At 41.2% G+C, this 14295-nt stretch overlaps 2 protein-coding genes across 2 annotated transcripts in view; both read left to right on the forward strand.

Annotated features, from left to right (window-relative positions):
- The first annotated feature begins 1634 nt into the window (after positions 1-1634).
- Positions 1635-3636, forward strand: foxl2a (forkhead box L2a). The gene has a single exon (XM_026363576.1). The coding sequence runs from the start codon at positions 1889-1891 to the stop codon at positions 2807-2809; it is 921 nt and encodes a 306-aa protein (XP_026219361.1). The 5' UTR covers positions 1635-1888; the 3' UTR covers positions 2810-3636.
- An 8059-nt stretch (positions 3637-11695) lies between these two features.
- pik3cb (phosphatidylinositol-4,5-bisphosphate 3-kinase, catalytic subunit beta) overlaps positions 11696-14295 on the forward strand; it is a 44622-nt gene continuing 42022 nt past the window's right edge. Inside the window, exon 1 of the mRNA XM_026375157.1 lies at positions 11696-11897. The gene's annotated coding sequence lies outside the window, so the exon portion shown is untranslated. The remainder of the gene's footprint in view (positions 11898-14295) is intronic.

Here is a 14295-nt window from a genome sequence, read left to right on the forward strand (position 1 = left end):
CAAGAAAAAATAATTATAGCATATAATTAACAGGAAACTATATGGACGACATTTTAAGAGTTTAATGGTTATTAAATAAATCATCAACTACTATACGCAACATTTTTTTTTATTAGTATAAACACACCTCATTTTAAACATACTAGGGTGTATTTCCCCATAAGTAAGTCGTGTGCTTGTATTTTTGTTTGAGTGCAGAACAAAGAAGAAAAAGAGAACCGCAGACTTTCTCTGAAACAATAAAATAAAGACTAAACAACTCCCCAAATCATGAGGTAAACCTAAATATATAGCGGGTCGGGACAAAAGGCTCTATTTTGTGTTTTCTACTTTATTTTGACAAACTTACAAACCGCCGCACAATTTTCTCTTGGTTGGTGGGTTTCATGTAAATGAACACTAAATGCCTTCATCTGCAAACACATTTAATAAAAACAACATATTCGTAAATTACAGATTTTCTTATCCTACATAATTATAGTAGATTTGTTGTCACTTTATTTCCTCACAAATTAACAACTCTATCAAAATGAGCTGGTTATTCGATAGCTTTGTTAATTAAGACACTGAAGGATATGATGTTTCCAGCGACAAATACAAAGCAAAAAGACATAATGGTGTTGTTGAGATTATCGGGGAAATGCTCTCCGTCCTAAACATGTGAAAAAGACATCGAAACAAGCGACAACATCGCGGTTGTGACGCCTGAAACTGCGAGTCTGTGGTAATTGCGCGTTGAGAGATGGTTGGCTCTCACAGCGGTTCAGCTGCTGCGACCAGGCTGCAGACTGGGTGCAGGGTGATGACACACATGCCAATGCTGTTCCACCTGCACAGACTCCCAGAGCACGGAAATACACTCCCAGAGAAAGCCGAGGGGACCCTCATGGGTGGCCAGAGAAATGTATACCTCTGCAGCCACTTCCCTCTCGATGTGACTGGGAGCTAATTAAGCCGCACTATCTATCCAGATTTTCTAAGAGCTGTGAACATGCAGCCGTTTGTAAATGGGCACATTTTCGTTTCACTCTATGCTGTGTTTATTTATTATTTGGGTTCAGTTTGAATGAAGTTGTTTTGTAGGAACTTAGTCGAAACAACAGCTTGTTCAAGGTCGAATATAGGTTTATATTATCAGTGAAATGATTAGGCTCGATTCCTAAATGTTTCGTTCTTGCGCTGTATTGTACCACAATACCACAATTTCCTGCTATACTTGTTTGTTTTCTAACCAAATAGCAGGAAAAAATACATGTTAAATAGTCCTTTATGCAATTCATTTCATGTCTATGAGTATATTAACTATAATGCATAAAGAAATAGATGTGTGCTTCGACACATCTGCAGTGTATTTGAATGGCACATTCATATCCATAGTTTTCCATAGTTAACTGTATGTTAGTAAAATAAAAATATATATATGTTTAAAGCCCTTGTATGTCATTTAGACCCGGGTATTTTATGTTAAGAAAAGGTGATTGCTTTTTCATTCACTGTAACCACCGGAGGCGGAACTCAAATACGCACAAATCAGGAAGCACTACGTCGCTCCATGAAGCGCGTTGGAGCAAAAGCAGCCTGTCAGTGGGCTTTAAAAAAGAGGAAAGGGATGGGCTTACAGACTCGCAAAAAACGACTTAGGTTGAGCCTGCACCGCAAACCAGTTTAGAAAAACTACCGTTGAAGAGAGCAGAGGTGTCGGTGTGTGTCATCTACTGAGCTGCAAAGTAAAGATTCCTCGGTGCTCAAGCTGGAAGACACCTTTCAGTTCCCGGCTCATCCTGTGGGACGGCTGCACAATATTTTTTTTTTCACTGAGGTTACAAGCGCAGTACAAAGTTTTGTTTGTTGGCATTTGGACTGAACTTGTTTTGTTTTGGTGTGCGCAATGATGGCCACTTACCAAAACCCGGAGGATGACGCAATGGCTTTAATGATCCACGACACCAACACTAGCAAGGAGAAAGAGCGACCCAAAGAGGAGCCGGTCCAGGACAAAGTCTCAGAGAAGCCGGATCCTTCCCAAAAACCACCGTACTCCTATGTCGCTCTCATTGCCATGGCCATTCGAGAGAGCTCCGAGAAGCGCCTCACTCTGTCCGGTATTTACCAGTATATCATCAGCAAATTTCCCTTCTATGAAAAGAATAAAAAAGGCTGGCAGAACAGCATCAGACACAACCTGAGTCTCAACGAATGCTTCATCAAGGTTCCCCGTGAGGGCGGCGGGGAGAGAAAAGGGAATTACTGGACACTCGACCCAGCCTGTGAAGACATGTTTGAGAAGGGGAACTACAGGAGACGCCGCAGGATGAAGCGGCCGTTCAGACCCCCACCAACGCACTTCCAGCCTGGAAAGTCCTTGTTTGGAGGAGACGGCTATGGCTACCTGTCCCCACCCAAGTACCTGCAGTCTAGCTTCATGAACAACTCTTGGTCGCTAGGCCAACCGCCCACTCCGATGTCCTACACGTCTTGTCAGATGGCCAGCGGCAACGTGAGTCCAGTGAACGTGAAGGGGCTTTCAGCCCCCTCGTCCTACAACCCCTACTCCCGGGTGCAGAGCATGGCGCTCCCGAGCATGGTGAACTCTTACAACGGCATGAGTCACCATCACCATCCCGCGCATCCTCACCATGCCCAGCAGCTGAGCCCGGCCACCGCCGCACCTCCTCCGGTCTCCTCCAGTAACGGAGCCGGCCTTCAGTTTGCTTGCTCCCGCCAGCCCACAGAGCTCTCCATGATGCACTGCTCTTACTGGGAACACGAGACCAAACACTCGGCGTTACACACGAGGATTGATATTTAAAGTTTACCAAATGGTCTCTGTAAAAATGAGGACTCAGCTTGAGAATTAATTCCTGTGATTTCAGAACAGAACCAAGAGTATTTTTTTGAAGAGACTATTCCGAAGAGTTTTTGGGTCCAGCTGACATCCATAAAAGGGGAGGTATGCGTTGTTGACAATGTTTTACAAAATGGAAACGGGAGGTGAAGAAGTCGTCAGGACACATCAGGTAGCACAAGCTCTGGGAACCATTTCGTGCGCCTGTATTTTACTTGGACTGATGGCCATAACTTGGTATTGTACTCAAGATTGTGCCTATGAAAAACGCATCATTTTCACGGGGATAGACACTGTCTTAGCTGTGTGTTATTGCCATGCGTAAGGATTTCTCTCAACTTTACGCACGGCCTATCCTGACTATTGCCAAATGAAACGTGAACAGAAGTTGCCCCCACTAAGTCCATGCTTTAATATGTAATTGAATCAGAGCTCATTTTGACCTTCCTGGTAATATGCACCGAGCAAGGCCTGCATGGTGAAACTTCCCCACCGTCACGGTTGTGAACCTTGTTCAGTTAAAAAGGCGAAAGTGTGGGTAGAAATACATCAGACTGCCGAAAATACAATTCAGGGTTTTTCATATTTCTTGATGCCATATGTATGTATAATTTACAACATGACGCCAGCCAGTGCCAGGTTTTGTTAATCTTTCTAATTATTATTATTTTTTATAAACGTGATTAGCTATATCGTCTCCTTCATGTTGGGGCCATGTTTCATTTTAATTAGCACTTTTCCCTCTTTTCTAGGTTTGTGAATTTCTTAATAAACTTGTATTTCATAAGTAATACAGTGGTCATGAAGTAATCTCTTTTATGCTTAAGACTGTGACAGTAACCACTGTTACTAGACACTAGACAATAAACAACGCAGGGACGATAACGCACCATAAAAACCATAATATTGTTAATAGCTTTATTAATTTATTTATGTATTTATTTATTCTAAACTACAATGATATGATAATCGTAGACAAACCACGGCGCTGAGTTAGGTGAGGTTATATATGTATTTGTACCATTCTTCTCTGTATAAATTGTCAAATTAATCCAACAATTAATGTCAATTCAATATAGTGTATGTTTAACCACTTAATGATAATAATAATCTGAATTCATCCCAGTAGAGTATGCCATGTACAGAATAATAATAATAATAATACTAATAATAATAATAACACATTAATAATTCCGGTAATTAGGGTTTTACTTTATAACTGCTACAGCAAACATCCAGTGCATTATGCATTATTCATAACTAGAAGTATTTATGTTCCTCTATGCTGTTTCTGTTAACAATAACTTATATTAATAATATAGACTATGTATAAAGATATTTATTATAATTTATTAATATTTCTGTGACACTACAGGATATTTCCGTTCTCAAGTTCATTATTTTTTATAACAGTTGACGGCTCAATTTTAAGCAGAAGTTAAATACACTGTTAAAATGCAAAGTGTTGCAGCTTTCGTTAGATATGTCCTTTGTGTAGGACATGACTGAGGACTTGTGAGTTTACCTTCACAACAACAGCTTTCGTTATCAAGGTGAAGTTGCCATGTTTTGCAGAAATAATTGTCCCAGTGTAGATATTACTGTAATTGCCGCAACGAGTCGTATTAAGTTACTTGTTTTCTAATAAAAACCAAATTATTAAAGAAACTGGGGGAAAAGGCCAATAAGACAGGAAGTGTAATAAAAACGGTAGGCCAGTGGAAAGTCTCTCTGCAAACACTGATCCAACGTTATCATCTCAGAAACTGAATATTGGCGTATGCTGACATGATCTCCGCTGTATCAAAGTATAAAATTCAGACAGACAGCCCCCCCTCCCCTTCTTGGTTGTGTTTTGGTGAGACTGTTGAATTACACAGACACATTTCCACGAGTCTCAGAGGAACCATCCCAGCGCCCTGAGCCAGCTAGCTTCTCGATAAAAAAAAAAAAAGGCAACTGATCTCAACCCTATTCGCCCTAGTATTATTATATTAGAAGGCACCGAGATGAATGCCATTTGGTGTTGACTTTTACATTTAAGGAGTGCATCACCACGATACGTTAACTGTTTTGACAACACATCACCATGGTGCACATGAACTCATTATTTTATCAGCGAACCCATTCCAGAGAGATACTTCCTAATGTAATAGTCCGTTGTAAATTAGATTTTGGAATCGCCCTTCCAGAATCACACGCATTTGGCGCCGCTGATGAACAGTGCACAGTACGAGTGGCTGAAGGTGTAGCCACACATTCACCTTCATCCAACCTCTCTGCTCAACAGCGACTGTCAAACACAGACTCATCATCCAAGTGCACCAAAGAAAAACATATACACCCTCGTCTTGTGCTACATGGGAAATCAATGACACGCGAGGGTTGCAGGGTTTTGCTTTCATAATGTCAATGCGTCTGAAGTAATGGCTCCTGCTGCTCTAATCGTTGTTAATACGTTATTGTGCAGTGATATTCAAATTAGTATAGCAGTGCTTGGACATTAAACAGTCAGTACGATGCATGGGCGTAAAACTGAACATTTCAATTCAAGTAATTTGAGTTCAAGCGAGCACAAAAAGACAAACAGCAAAATACATGACGCATTTAATCACACGGAAACATCTGTGAGAAAAGAAATCACATTGCAAATTGACACAGTCAATTAAGAAGAGGAAACAAATATTTGGAAACACGTGTTTTTAAGTTGCCTACAGTTGTTTGTGCGTTACAGTTAATTAATGTTAATGGACAAACGCAAAGTTCTGCAAAAAATACTGCAAACAATGCAGTTTATATCTTTGGGGTCAGACATGTCGCGCACATAAGAACAAGGCTCTTGATCCTTTGCTGACTGGTTTCTACAGAGATTATAAAACACGCTCGGCTCATCACACAGGTAAATGATGCACGAAGCTGCACGTCTCTCTACTTCTCTTACAGGATAAACAGTGAACATGCGCTAGTAACTAATCGTTTTTCTCTGTAAGTCTGCAGAAAGCAGCCGTCGGGATCAATGAGCACTTTAACGCTATTCGTCCAATAAGCCTGCACGAAGCTGCAGCAGTAGAAACAGCACCGGGGCCGATCAGCCAGTCAAAGAAACCCTGACACTTCTGCATCCTCCCGTGTGCAGAATGAGCCTGAAATGTAGCTGTGTACATTCTCTGCTTCCTCACATTAATGTTTTGTAAACAATACGGAGATAAGGGCGCATTTGAAAGGCAGCTGTATTCTAAACACTCTTCTAAAAATAATAAATACAAATGTTTTACAAGAAATAACCGAATGGTTCGACGAGTGTAACTAACATTTACACGAACTGTGCAGGCAGTGGCAGGTTTTACCACCTTACAAGTGGTTTTATATTTGTTTCTTCAAAGTTGGGATTTCCTACATATTACATTAATTAAGAGATTAAAAACCAACATTGATTGTGTGGAATATTACTGATTAATAGCAAAAGCTCATCTGCTTCCATAATGAAGCTCAATTCGTCATATTTTGCACTTTTTCTGTCAAACTCCGAGTCGTAAAACTCAAATCTCGATGGCCAAAAATGTCAAAAACTCCATGTATCTGCGTGGACTCGGACCCTGCAGGTGTGCGTTTGTGCAGATAGGTTGACGGTTCAGCCGGGCGTCCTGGAACAATGGCCCTGCATACAGGACGTTTCACGGGCTGAGAGAGATAAGGCCGACCGAGGTTCATGGCTGCAGCACAGGCCTGCCTTTGCACAGATGATTACTTGACCACACATGTTGTTTGATTTATTTTAAAAAAGTATATAGGGGCGTATTTGTCTGCTATATTTAATGTAGAAAATCTGATTATATTACTTGTGTCATTAAATTACTTAGGTATTTTAAAATGTTTGAGTTTTACTTTAGAAAAAGACAAGAGGACAACAGGAGTTGTCTGCATTAACATTTAGAGGATTAATAATGTCACTATTCAGATATCGTTTTAAAAATAAAATAAAAAATACAGGCAAATTAACGGTTCCATAAAGTAATCAAATAATTTTAAGCGTGTTAGTGGTCATGCAACAATAAGACACCTAGGATGAGCATTAATGTAGGTATGTGAGTCTGTTTCCTGAGGGTGGTGTTGAACAAGATGCGCGTCCATAAAGCTGTAGGTGATGAATAGTTGTTTCTATTAATCCTCGATTATTTCTGCGCGGGGTGAAAAGGTTTAGCGCAATGTGCGGATTTGTTTTTGTGCGTCTTTTCCGCTGAGCGCGTACTGAATAACCGTGATTGTATCCTTTGTTGTGCTCTCACAGATGACAGATTATAATCAACAAGACGAATGAGGTCAACTCATTGTAGAAGTAACACATTTGACCCTGGCTTCTTCTTCTTCTTCTTCTTCTTCTTCGTCACAAACAGAGCGAGAGAGAGAGAGAGAGAGAGAGAGGCGCGCACACACACACACACACACGCAGAGGAGCATACCTGGACTCGCTCTCGGTATGACAGCCTGCATGCTCGACCGGGCACCAGCGATGCGACCCGGCCGGTCAAGTCACACGCAGGTTGCAGGATTCCCAATGCCTGCACACAATTGAATTCCTGCCATTCTCGCTAATGTTTGAGATTGAAGAGCAACAGTTTCCACTGAGGAGCGGTGCACATCACCCCAAACCCATTGAAAAGGAGACTGGGGGGTCACCACTGTTTGGTGCTCCGCTCCAAACAGGAAAATATGCAAAGATTTGATTCGCATAAAATCCGGCAATTGTTCGGATCAGCATGAGTTTTTTTTTTTTTCTTTCTCTCTCGTCAGAGTAGAAGTAGCCAAGGTTTCACTCTGTCCGCTGCGTATCTGTGCTATTTCTACGACATTACACAATGTAGAGATGTTTATTTTCTGGACGCGTCCTCTGGTGAATCTCCAATGTAAGCAACTTGTCACGGTGATCTACGTGATGTTTTCAAAGACTGCTGATTTTTATCTTAATGACAATCCTGCGAAACAATAGAATACATGCAATAATTTTTTAATAAGTCAATATAAGTACAATAGAGCGTGTTGATAAACTACCACCGTTTATAAATAGGAACCATGCGTTTGGGCCATTGGTCAACAGAGGTTCATCAAGTGTCTAGAAATATCATGTCTATAAATACACCCAGTGTCATCTATTCAAGGAAAAGCTGGACTGTCATCTATTCACAGAGAAAAAAAAATCATCACGCACTGACCTCTTTTTACCCTCCAACCACCACCGGGGCACTCAAATGTCACATCGCTAAACAGTCTGTCCAACAAGAAGAGAGTCATGGCTCTGGATCTGACCTTCAGGAGAAAATGGTGGGACACTCAGAGAGAGGTTTAGTGCGTTCCTCTACGTTAGGCTGCGTGAATGCTGACTGCTGAATAGTTTCTCAAATGCAAACAGCAGGCAGATTATTTTTCTTGCATTAATGGGATATTACCTGCAAAGTAATAACTGGTTGTGCGCCAACGGGCTTGTTTGACCAGACTAACACACACAAGCCAGCGCGTCCACGCATTTGGCTGATGGTAATTTCTGCTGTGGATGTGGCGGAACTGCTCAGCTTATACTGTAAAGGGAAATGCGATAAAATGTTTCCGTTCTCTTGATTATGAGCTGCAAATTGCTTTGTCGGGATTGAAATGGCAGGTCTTTTCCCATCGTGCACTGATGGAGTCTATTTTTAAACCCCTTTCCTTTCTCGCCCCCCTAAAAAACTTCCGCAGGATTGCCAACAAGAAGCTATTAGGGCAACTCTTCTCCTGTTAACATTCCAATTAATCAGGGATGAAACCACATTCCCACAGGGATCATTAGGGCCAGCACCTGTTAAGCTAAATTATAAACTAATACAACTTCATGGTCAGACCCTGGGGACGGTGTGAGACTTACTGTATACAATCAGTGCAAACGCATTGGTGCACTATCAGTAATAGAAATAAAAAACCCAGTCACATCCAAAATAATGTCATGTCCTGTTATTAGGTTGTTATTGTGGCAACTCTTGATCAAAAGTGTAAAACAAAACTATATTCTAATGTTCAGTTTTCTTTAAATCATCAAGTCATGAACTAAGAGGCTTTCTGCTGGCTATAATACACACATCTAAAACAGGAAGTTGGCCTTGGGCCTGACCCTTGTCTGCCTTCATGTACATGCCAAACCCCTCCCCAGGTCAAATCTCAGACAATCCAATTTCAGTCGTATTCCTTTTAAGCAATTACATACTGCTTGGCAAGGCCTCACAATTAAACAAATGATTATATTTTGATATCCATAATTATACGCATTCGCATAAGGTACTCTTTCAAGTGAAATGTGCTTTTTATTACATGCCTATCGTCTGTGATGAGATTATGCATAGTGTCGGTTTGGACTGAGTTAGGGTACATTTAATCAAATTAGAGGAGCAGTAATGGAAGCATGCTGGACCCACGACTACACTGCATAGGCTTCTCCCTTTGAGCCCAGCTTATGTTTAGCAAATTTCAGACAATGAGAACATTATGAGGGAACTGAGGGAGAGCCTTTAACCCCTGCTCACTTGTAGGTAAAGCACATGGCACATGACACAAGTTCTGTGGAACATTGTTTAAGTGCGTCTCTCTGACAAGCTTTAATTACGACTAAGGTTGTGATCATGCTGTGATCTGGTCATCCTGTGGACCTTTCCAAACCAGCTGTTTACTGTTTGGAGCAGTGCAACCGAGCAATGTGCAGCAGCAGTGGCACTGAATACTATCATTCAGCTTCCACTGAAGTAAGTCACACTGCGAGCACGTTTTTTTTTTACAGAAGTCATTTAAATGTGGTGGCTCTGAAAGAGGAATATTTGGTTCTCCCTTTAAACTGACACTCTGTGGAGGAACATGTGTGTTGTGTGGGTCTCTGCTGCCCCCGTGTGGTCGGAGAACACCCAACATTTTTGTAATGGCTGAATCAGCAGCGATAGGTTGAGCAGACACACCATTAAAGTGTACAGTACAATTTAGGCTCAAAATAGATTATATTTTTCAGATATTTGTCTATTAAACTGCTCCCTACACAAGGTTATTTTGTTTACTCCCCAAGGTGAAATTTGTAGGAAATAAAACCATCACAAAAACTGCATGCATTAAATAAGATCAGAGAACATGACATGTACATCTGCCTGAGATCAAATAAACTCCAACTCATGCATATAAAATATTATACTGAACAAAATCATCACCATTAACATGATCCTATTCCTCTGACTTGGGGTTTCAACACTAGATAGAGAGCCTACATGACAAATGTCTAGGGGTAAATGATTTAAGAACAACTCTAATACCCATATCAATCACAATTTAAATAACTTGTATTATCAGATATGATAATTAACTGGTATCCTAGTCATGCTGAAGCCCGGTACCTTACAGTTTTCCAGGGAACAAACCTCTGAAGAAGCAAAATCCCAATGTGCATGTACATTTTCTTCACAGAAACCTCTCTGACATGTCACATTAGGAAAAATAAATATTGATTTCAAAAATGAATTAAAATCCATTTAACTGCTTAATTCAATTCAATTCAATTTATTTGTAGAGCGCTTTTTACAATTGACATTGTCACAAAGCAGCTTTACACAAGCAAAGAAACTATGGAAGTTTACATGAACAGGGGATGTGTATGAATCCATAATGAGATTGTCCCTGTCCCTTAGTTTTCATTGTTTTGGTATTGATGGCATTGATTGACTGGGACACATGTTTCTCTTGTTGGAATTGTTTTGCATGTCTTTGTAGTCATTTTGCATTTTAGTGGAGATCTGCAACTTTCACATAAGTCAATACTCAGTTCATGCATAAGCCCTGCTCCATCATCCCCCAGTCCTCCTGGGCCTGAGCTCAATAGCTAGATTGTCATGTTGTTGTTTTTTTCAGCACCGCATACACAATAACCTTTGAGGCATTTTTATAAAAAGCATGTTTTCCATATCACCTCTGGACTGTGCCTGGGTCATCCCCCTCTAGCTGCTGAGAGTCATTAGGTGCATATGCAGTAATAATGAGGAAAGGGGATTCAAGGATGCTGAACTTTTTCGTGGTTGTGACTTTAGTGGTGTGTGATCCTGTTACATATCTCGTGACAAAAAATGCTAAGTGTGAATTTTGTCTGGAAATCAATGTGTAGTGACACGTTTGATCACTAGAGGGCAACAAAGCACAATAAAAAGTTCAAACCATTCACTTTGATTGAGTTGTACACATTTCATGAAATTATTAAATATTCTGTTTGTATTAGTTAATTAACAAATTGGTAGGAGTCATGAATGAAGGAACTAAAGACAGTTTAATTGATAAGCCGACTGTCATTTGTATAAAATGTTTCCCCAACATATTAACCACAGTCTTTCTGAAAGAATAGGTTGGAAATATTTTACTTCCCTATGAATTAACTGCTCAGAAGTGTTGTGCTGATAGTATGTGTCTGCTGAATGCCTCCACTGTGTTGCATCAAATCAGTTTCGGATTTTCACAGAGTAAATCCAAAACCTGCCTTCACAATAAAAGCCTCTCGTGATCGTTTAAGGAAAAGGTTGTGGCTTCAGTGAATAAAAGGGAAACTGTTGCTGCTGGCTGTGTGTTTGACTGTAAGTATCTGCAACCGGACAGCTTATTTTCTGCGCATTAATTTCTTTCAACCAAACTAAACTAAATGTTATTGTCAATGCTGCAGACTGCACGTTGGAGAGATGAGGGCTTTTTATGTGGAACACGTTGACCGGATGTCGGGGTTTTCCGCTCACGCTTGACGGTGGTGGTGGTGGTGGTGGTGGGGGGGGGAGAGAGTGTGGAGGCGGAGAGGGTGAGTTGGAGGAGGAAAAAAGCGGCGGCGGCGGCGGCGGAGGATCATCTTCTGAAACAAACAGGAAGCAACGCCGCGCTCTTGTCCACCTGCGAGGTCCGTGCGCACAGCCGAGCTGCGGAGGTCTGTTGTCGGCTGCTCGGACGCGAACACACAACAGCAGATTGAACTTCCAGCTGGGCACCTTTCTTCAGCAAACACACGGCAGAGAGACTAAAGGTGAGTCCCCGTTTGTTTGTTTTATCTTTATGTGATTGATTTCACCTCGTACTTTACACCTGTCGGGTGAGGACGTCACGCCAAACTCCGTTTACCGATCTATCAATTAAATGCCGCGCTGCGTAAAAACACCATGTTCTCTCACCGAGGTCGTAACTTCAGCGAATCCACATTTCCACCCACATTTCAATTCGACATGTAGCTGGCAAACTAATCTGTCTGTCACGTTTTAGATCAAACAAGTCTGGGATTGTTGTGCTAAAGCGAACCAGTCGCACTGTAAATGAATGCGGTGGGTGGCGGTGGTGACGACATTGTTTAAGTTACAATTGTATAACCACGATTTTTCCCGGTTGTACATATATGCCGAATTCACCACTGGACCCTGGTGATTTGTTAAGGTCTCACAGTTTGCCCAGGGAGAATTTGGTTTTAACCAAGCGACTCAACAACAAACGCAGTAGATTTCCCAAACGGAGTGAGTTCAGTGCTTCTTCGATAGGAGAACACACTGTAGCATTCCTCAGCGATTATAGCTCAGCCGTGAGTCCGATAAGAGCTCACATTGTAACAGTGTTGTCGTTTGTGGCTGTAGGAGAGCCTGTGTCAAGTTTTCTATTTATAACAACAACGACAAGCATCTTAGATATTTTAACTGGCTTCGCCACAACCTTTATTATCCTGAATATCAGTCGGGGTGGTGTCATTTCAAATTATATAGGCCCTCTAAAAAGTTTTAATGTGACAGACTCCTAACTAAAATTAGACAGTCTGCATCTGTGATCAGCATTTTCTTTTCACTCTGCTTGAGATCGTCTTTACCCTTTTTTTTTTTTAAATCATCCCTTCGCCCTGGTTCTTTTACCACTGAGCTATTAAACCAAAAGTGGTCTGAAGACCCACTGGGACACAGTACTTACTCTAAGCAGTGCCCTTGTTGTGCCTGTTTTGTTATTGAGAAATGGTAAAACAACAGAGCTAAATAAAGAGGATGTGAAATTTTGGAGAGTAATTCATGTAGTCAGCTTCTTTACATATTCATATTACTTTTTTTTTTCAAATAGACGGACGTCAGCAGTGTCTACATATCTGTGTGCAGCTGCTAGGCTGGATCACATCATCCTCCTCATGCAGCTAACTCATGCTGATTCATAAAAGGAATGAATAGTTGTGGACTACTTTTACTTAATTTGGTCACGTTGCCTGTCCCACCCAGTCTTGACAGACTTAACACCTTTAGTTGTTGTTGAGAAGCCTGGAAAATGCCCTAGTATTTACCTGTGAGTCAAACAGTCTATATGTCCACGTGTTGGACAAGAAACAGATCATGTGTCAGCTGCTTCTGTTGTATTCTGTCTTTATTTGTATTCAGGTTTTGGCACGTCTTCTCATTTCTCCCCATCATTTCTCAGTAAACAGTTTGGATTCGTGCCAACTACATCACATGCTTCATACCAGGGAATTGTGTGTTTGTGTGTCTGTGTGTGTCATGTTTGTGTTTGTGCTGGGTTTTTGGGCAATATCAGTAGGTTTGTGGTTATGATCTGTCCACAGACAGCATGAAGAAAATGAATGTAGCTTTGTGAACAGGTGTCTGCATCGGCATCCTCTAACTGCATCTGATCCGCAGCCTGAAGGTTGAGCAGTATAAAGTTTGAGACTTTTGAGTACATATTGTGCTGCGACTGTTTTTGAGTTTAATGCTTCTGACTGTATTATCAGGCAAAGATGCAAATCAGCAACAGCAACGCTTCATACAAACGTAATTCTATATAATTTCACTATCTCACCTCACAACACAGTGACAAAGGGCTTCATGACATCACCTACCTGTAAACTAGACCCAGAGGGACGTGTTAGTAATGAGCACTGGGGCACCAGTTAAGTCTGCAGTCAGAGTATAGTCCCTCCTGCGAGTCCTACATTTCATTTTTGTCTTTTTATATACCTATAACACATGTGACCTTAATTTCACAGAGCTATCATCTTGGTCAACCAATGCAATGCAGTGTTACAAAAGAGGAAGAGAGTTCTCCAAGAGACTGAGCCAGTATTTGCTCCTGCTTTAGTTTTGTGTTGACATGGCACTACCTCTTCGAGTTTAATGTTATTTCGATCAGGCAGTGGCCCACCCTGTGCAGGGTGGGGTCTGCTGTCCGCTCTCTTCTGAGGTAAAGTTAGAGAACACTGATAAGACTAACTGACGTCACTCTACAGACATCAGCCAACAATGGTGCCATTTACTCCAAGCCAGATTTAGCCCCAAAGCAGGCCTCTCTTGAGAAACTGGGCACAAATGAAAGCAGAATTTTAAATAAGTGCTGGACAAAAACAAACACAAAGTTTTGTAACCGCAGTGATGTCCGTGTCCTGTATCGTTGGCCTTACAAAGCTGAAC

This window comes from Anabas testudineus, chromosome 13 (genome assembly GCF_900324465.2).
Source record: "Anabas testudineus chromosome 13, fAnaTes1.2, whole genome shotgun sequence".
Lineage (NCBI taxonomy): Eukaryota > Metazoa > Chordata > Actinopteri > Anabantiformes > Anabantidae > Anabas > Anabas testudineus.

Bases quoted from the DNA above. Each gene is read 5' to 3' on its own strand.
- foxl2a (XM_026363576.1), top strand. From the start codon at position 1,889: ATGATGGCCACTTACCAAAACCCGGAGGATGACGCAATGGCTTTAATG.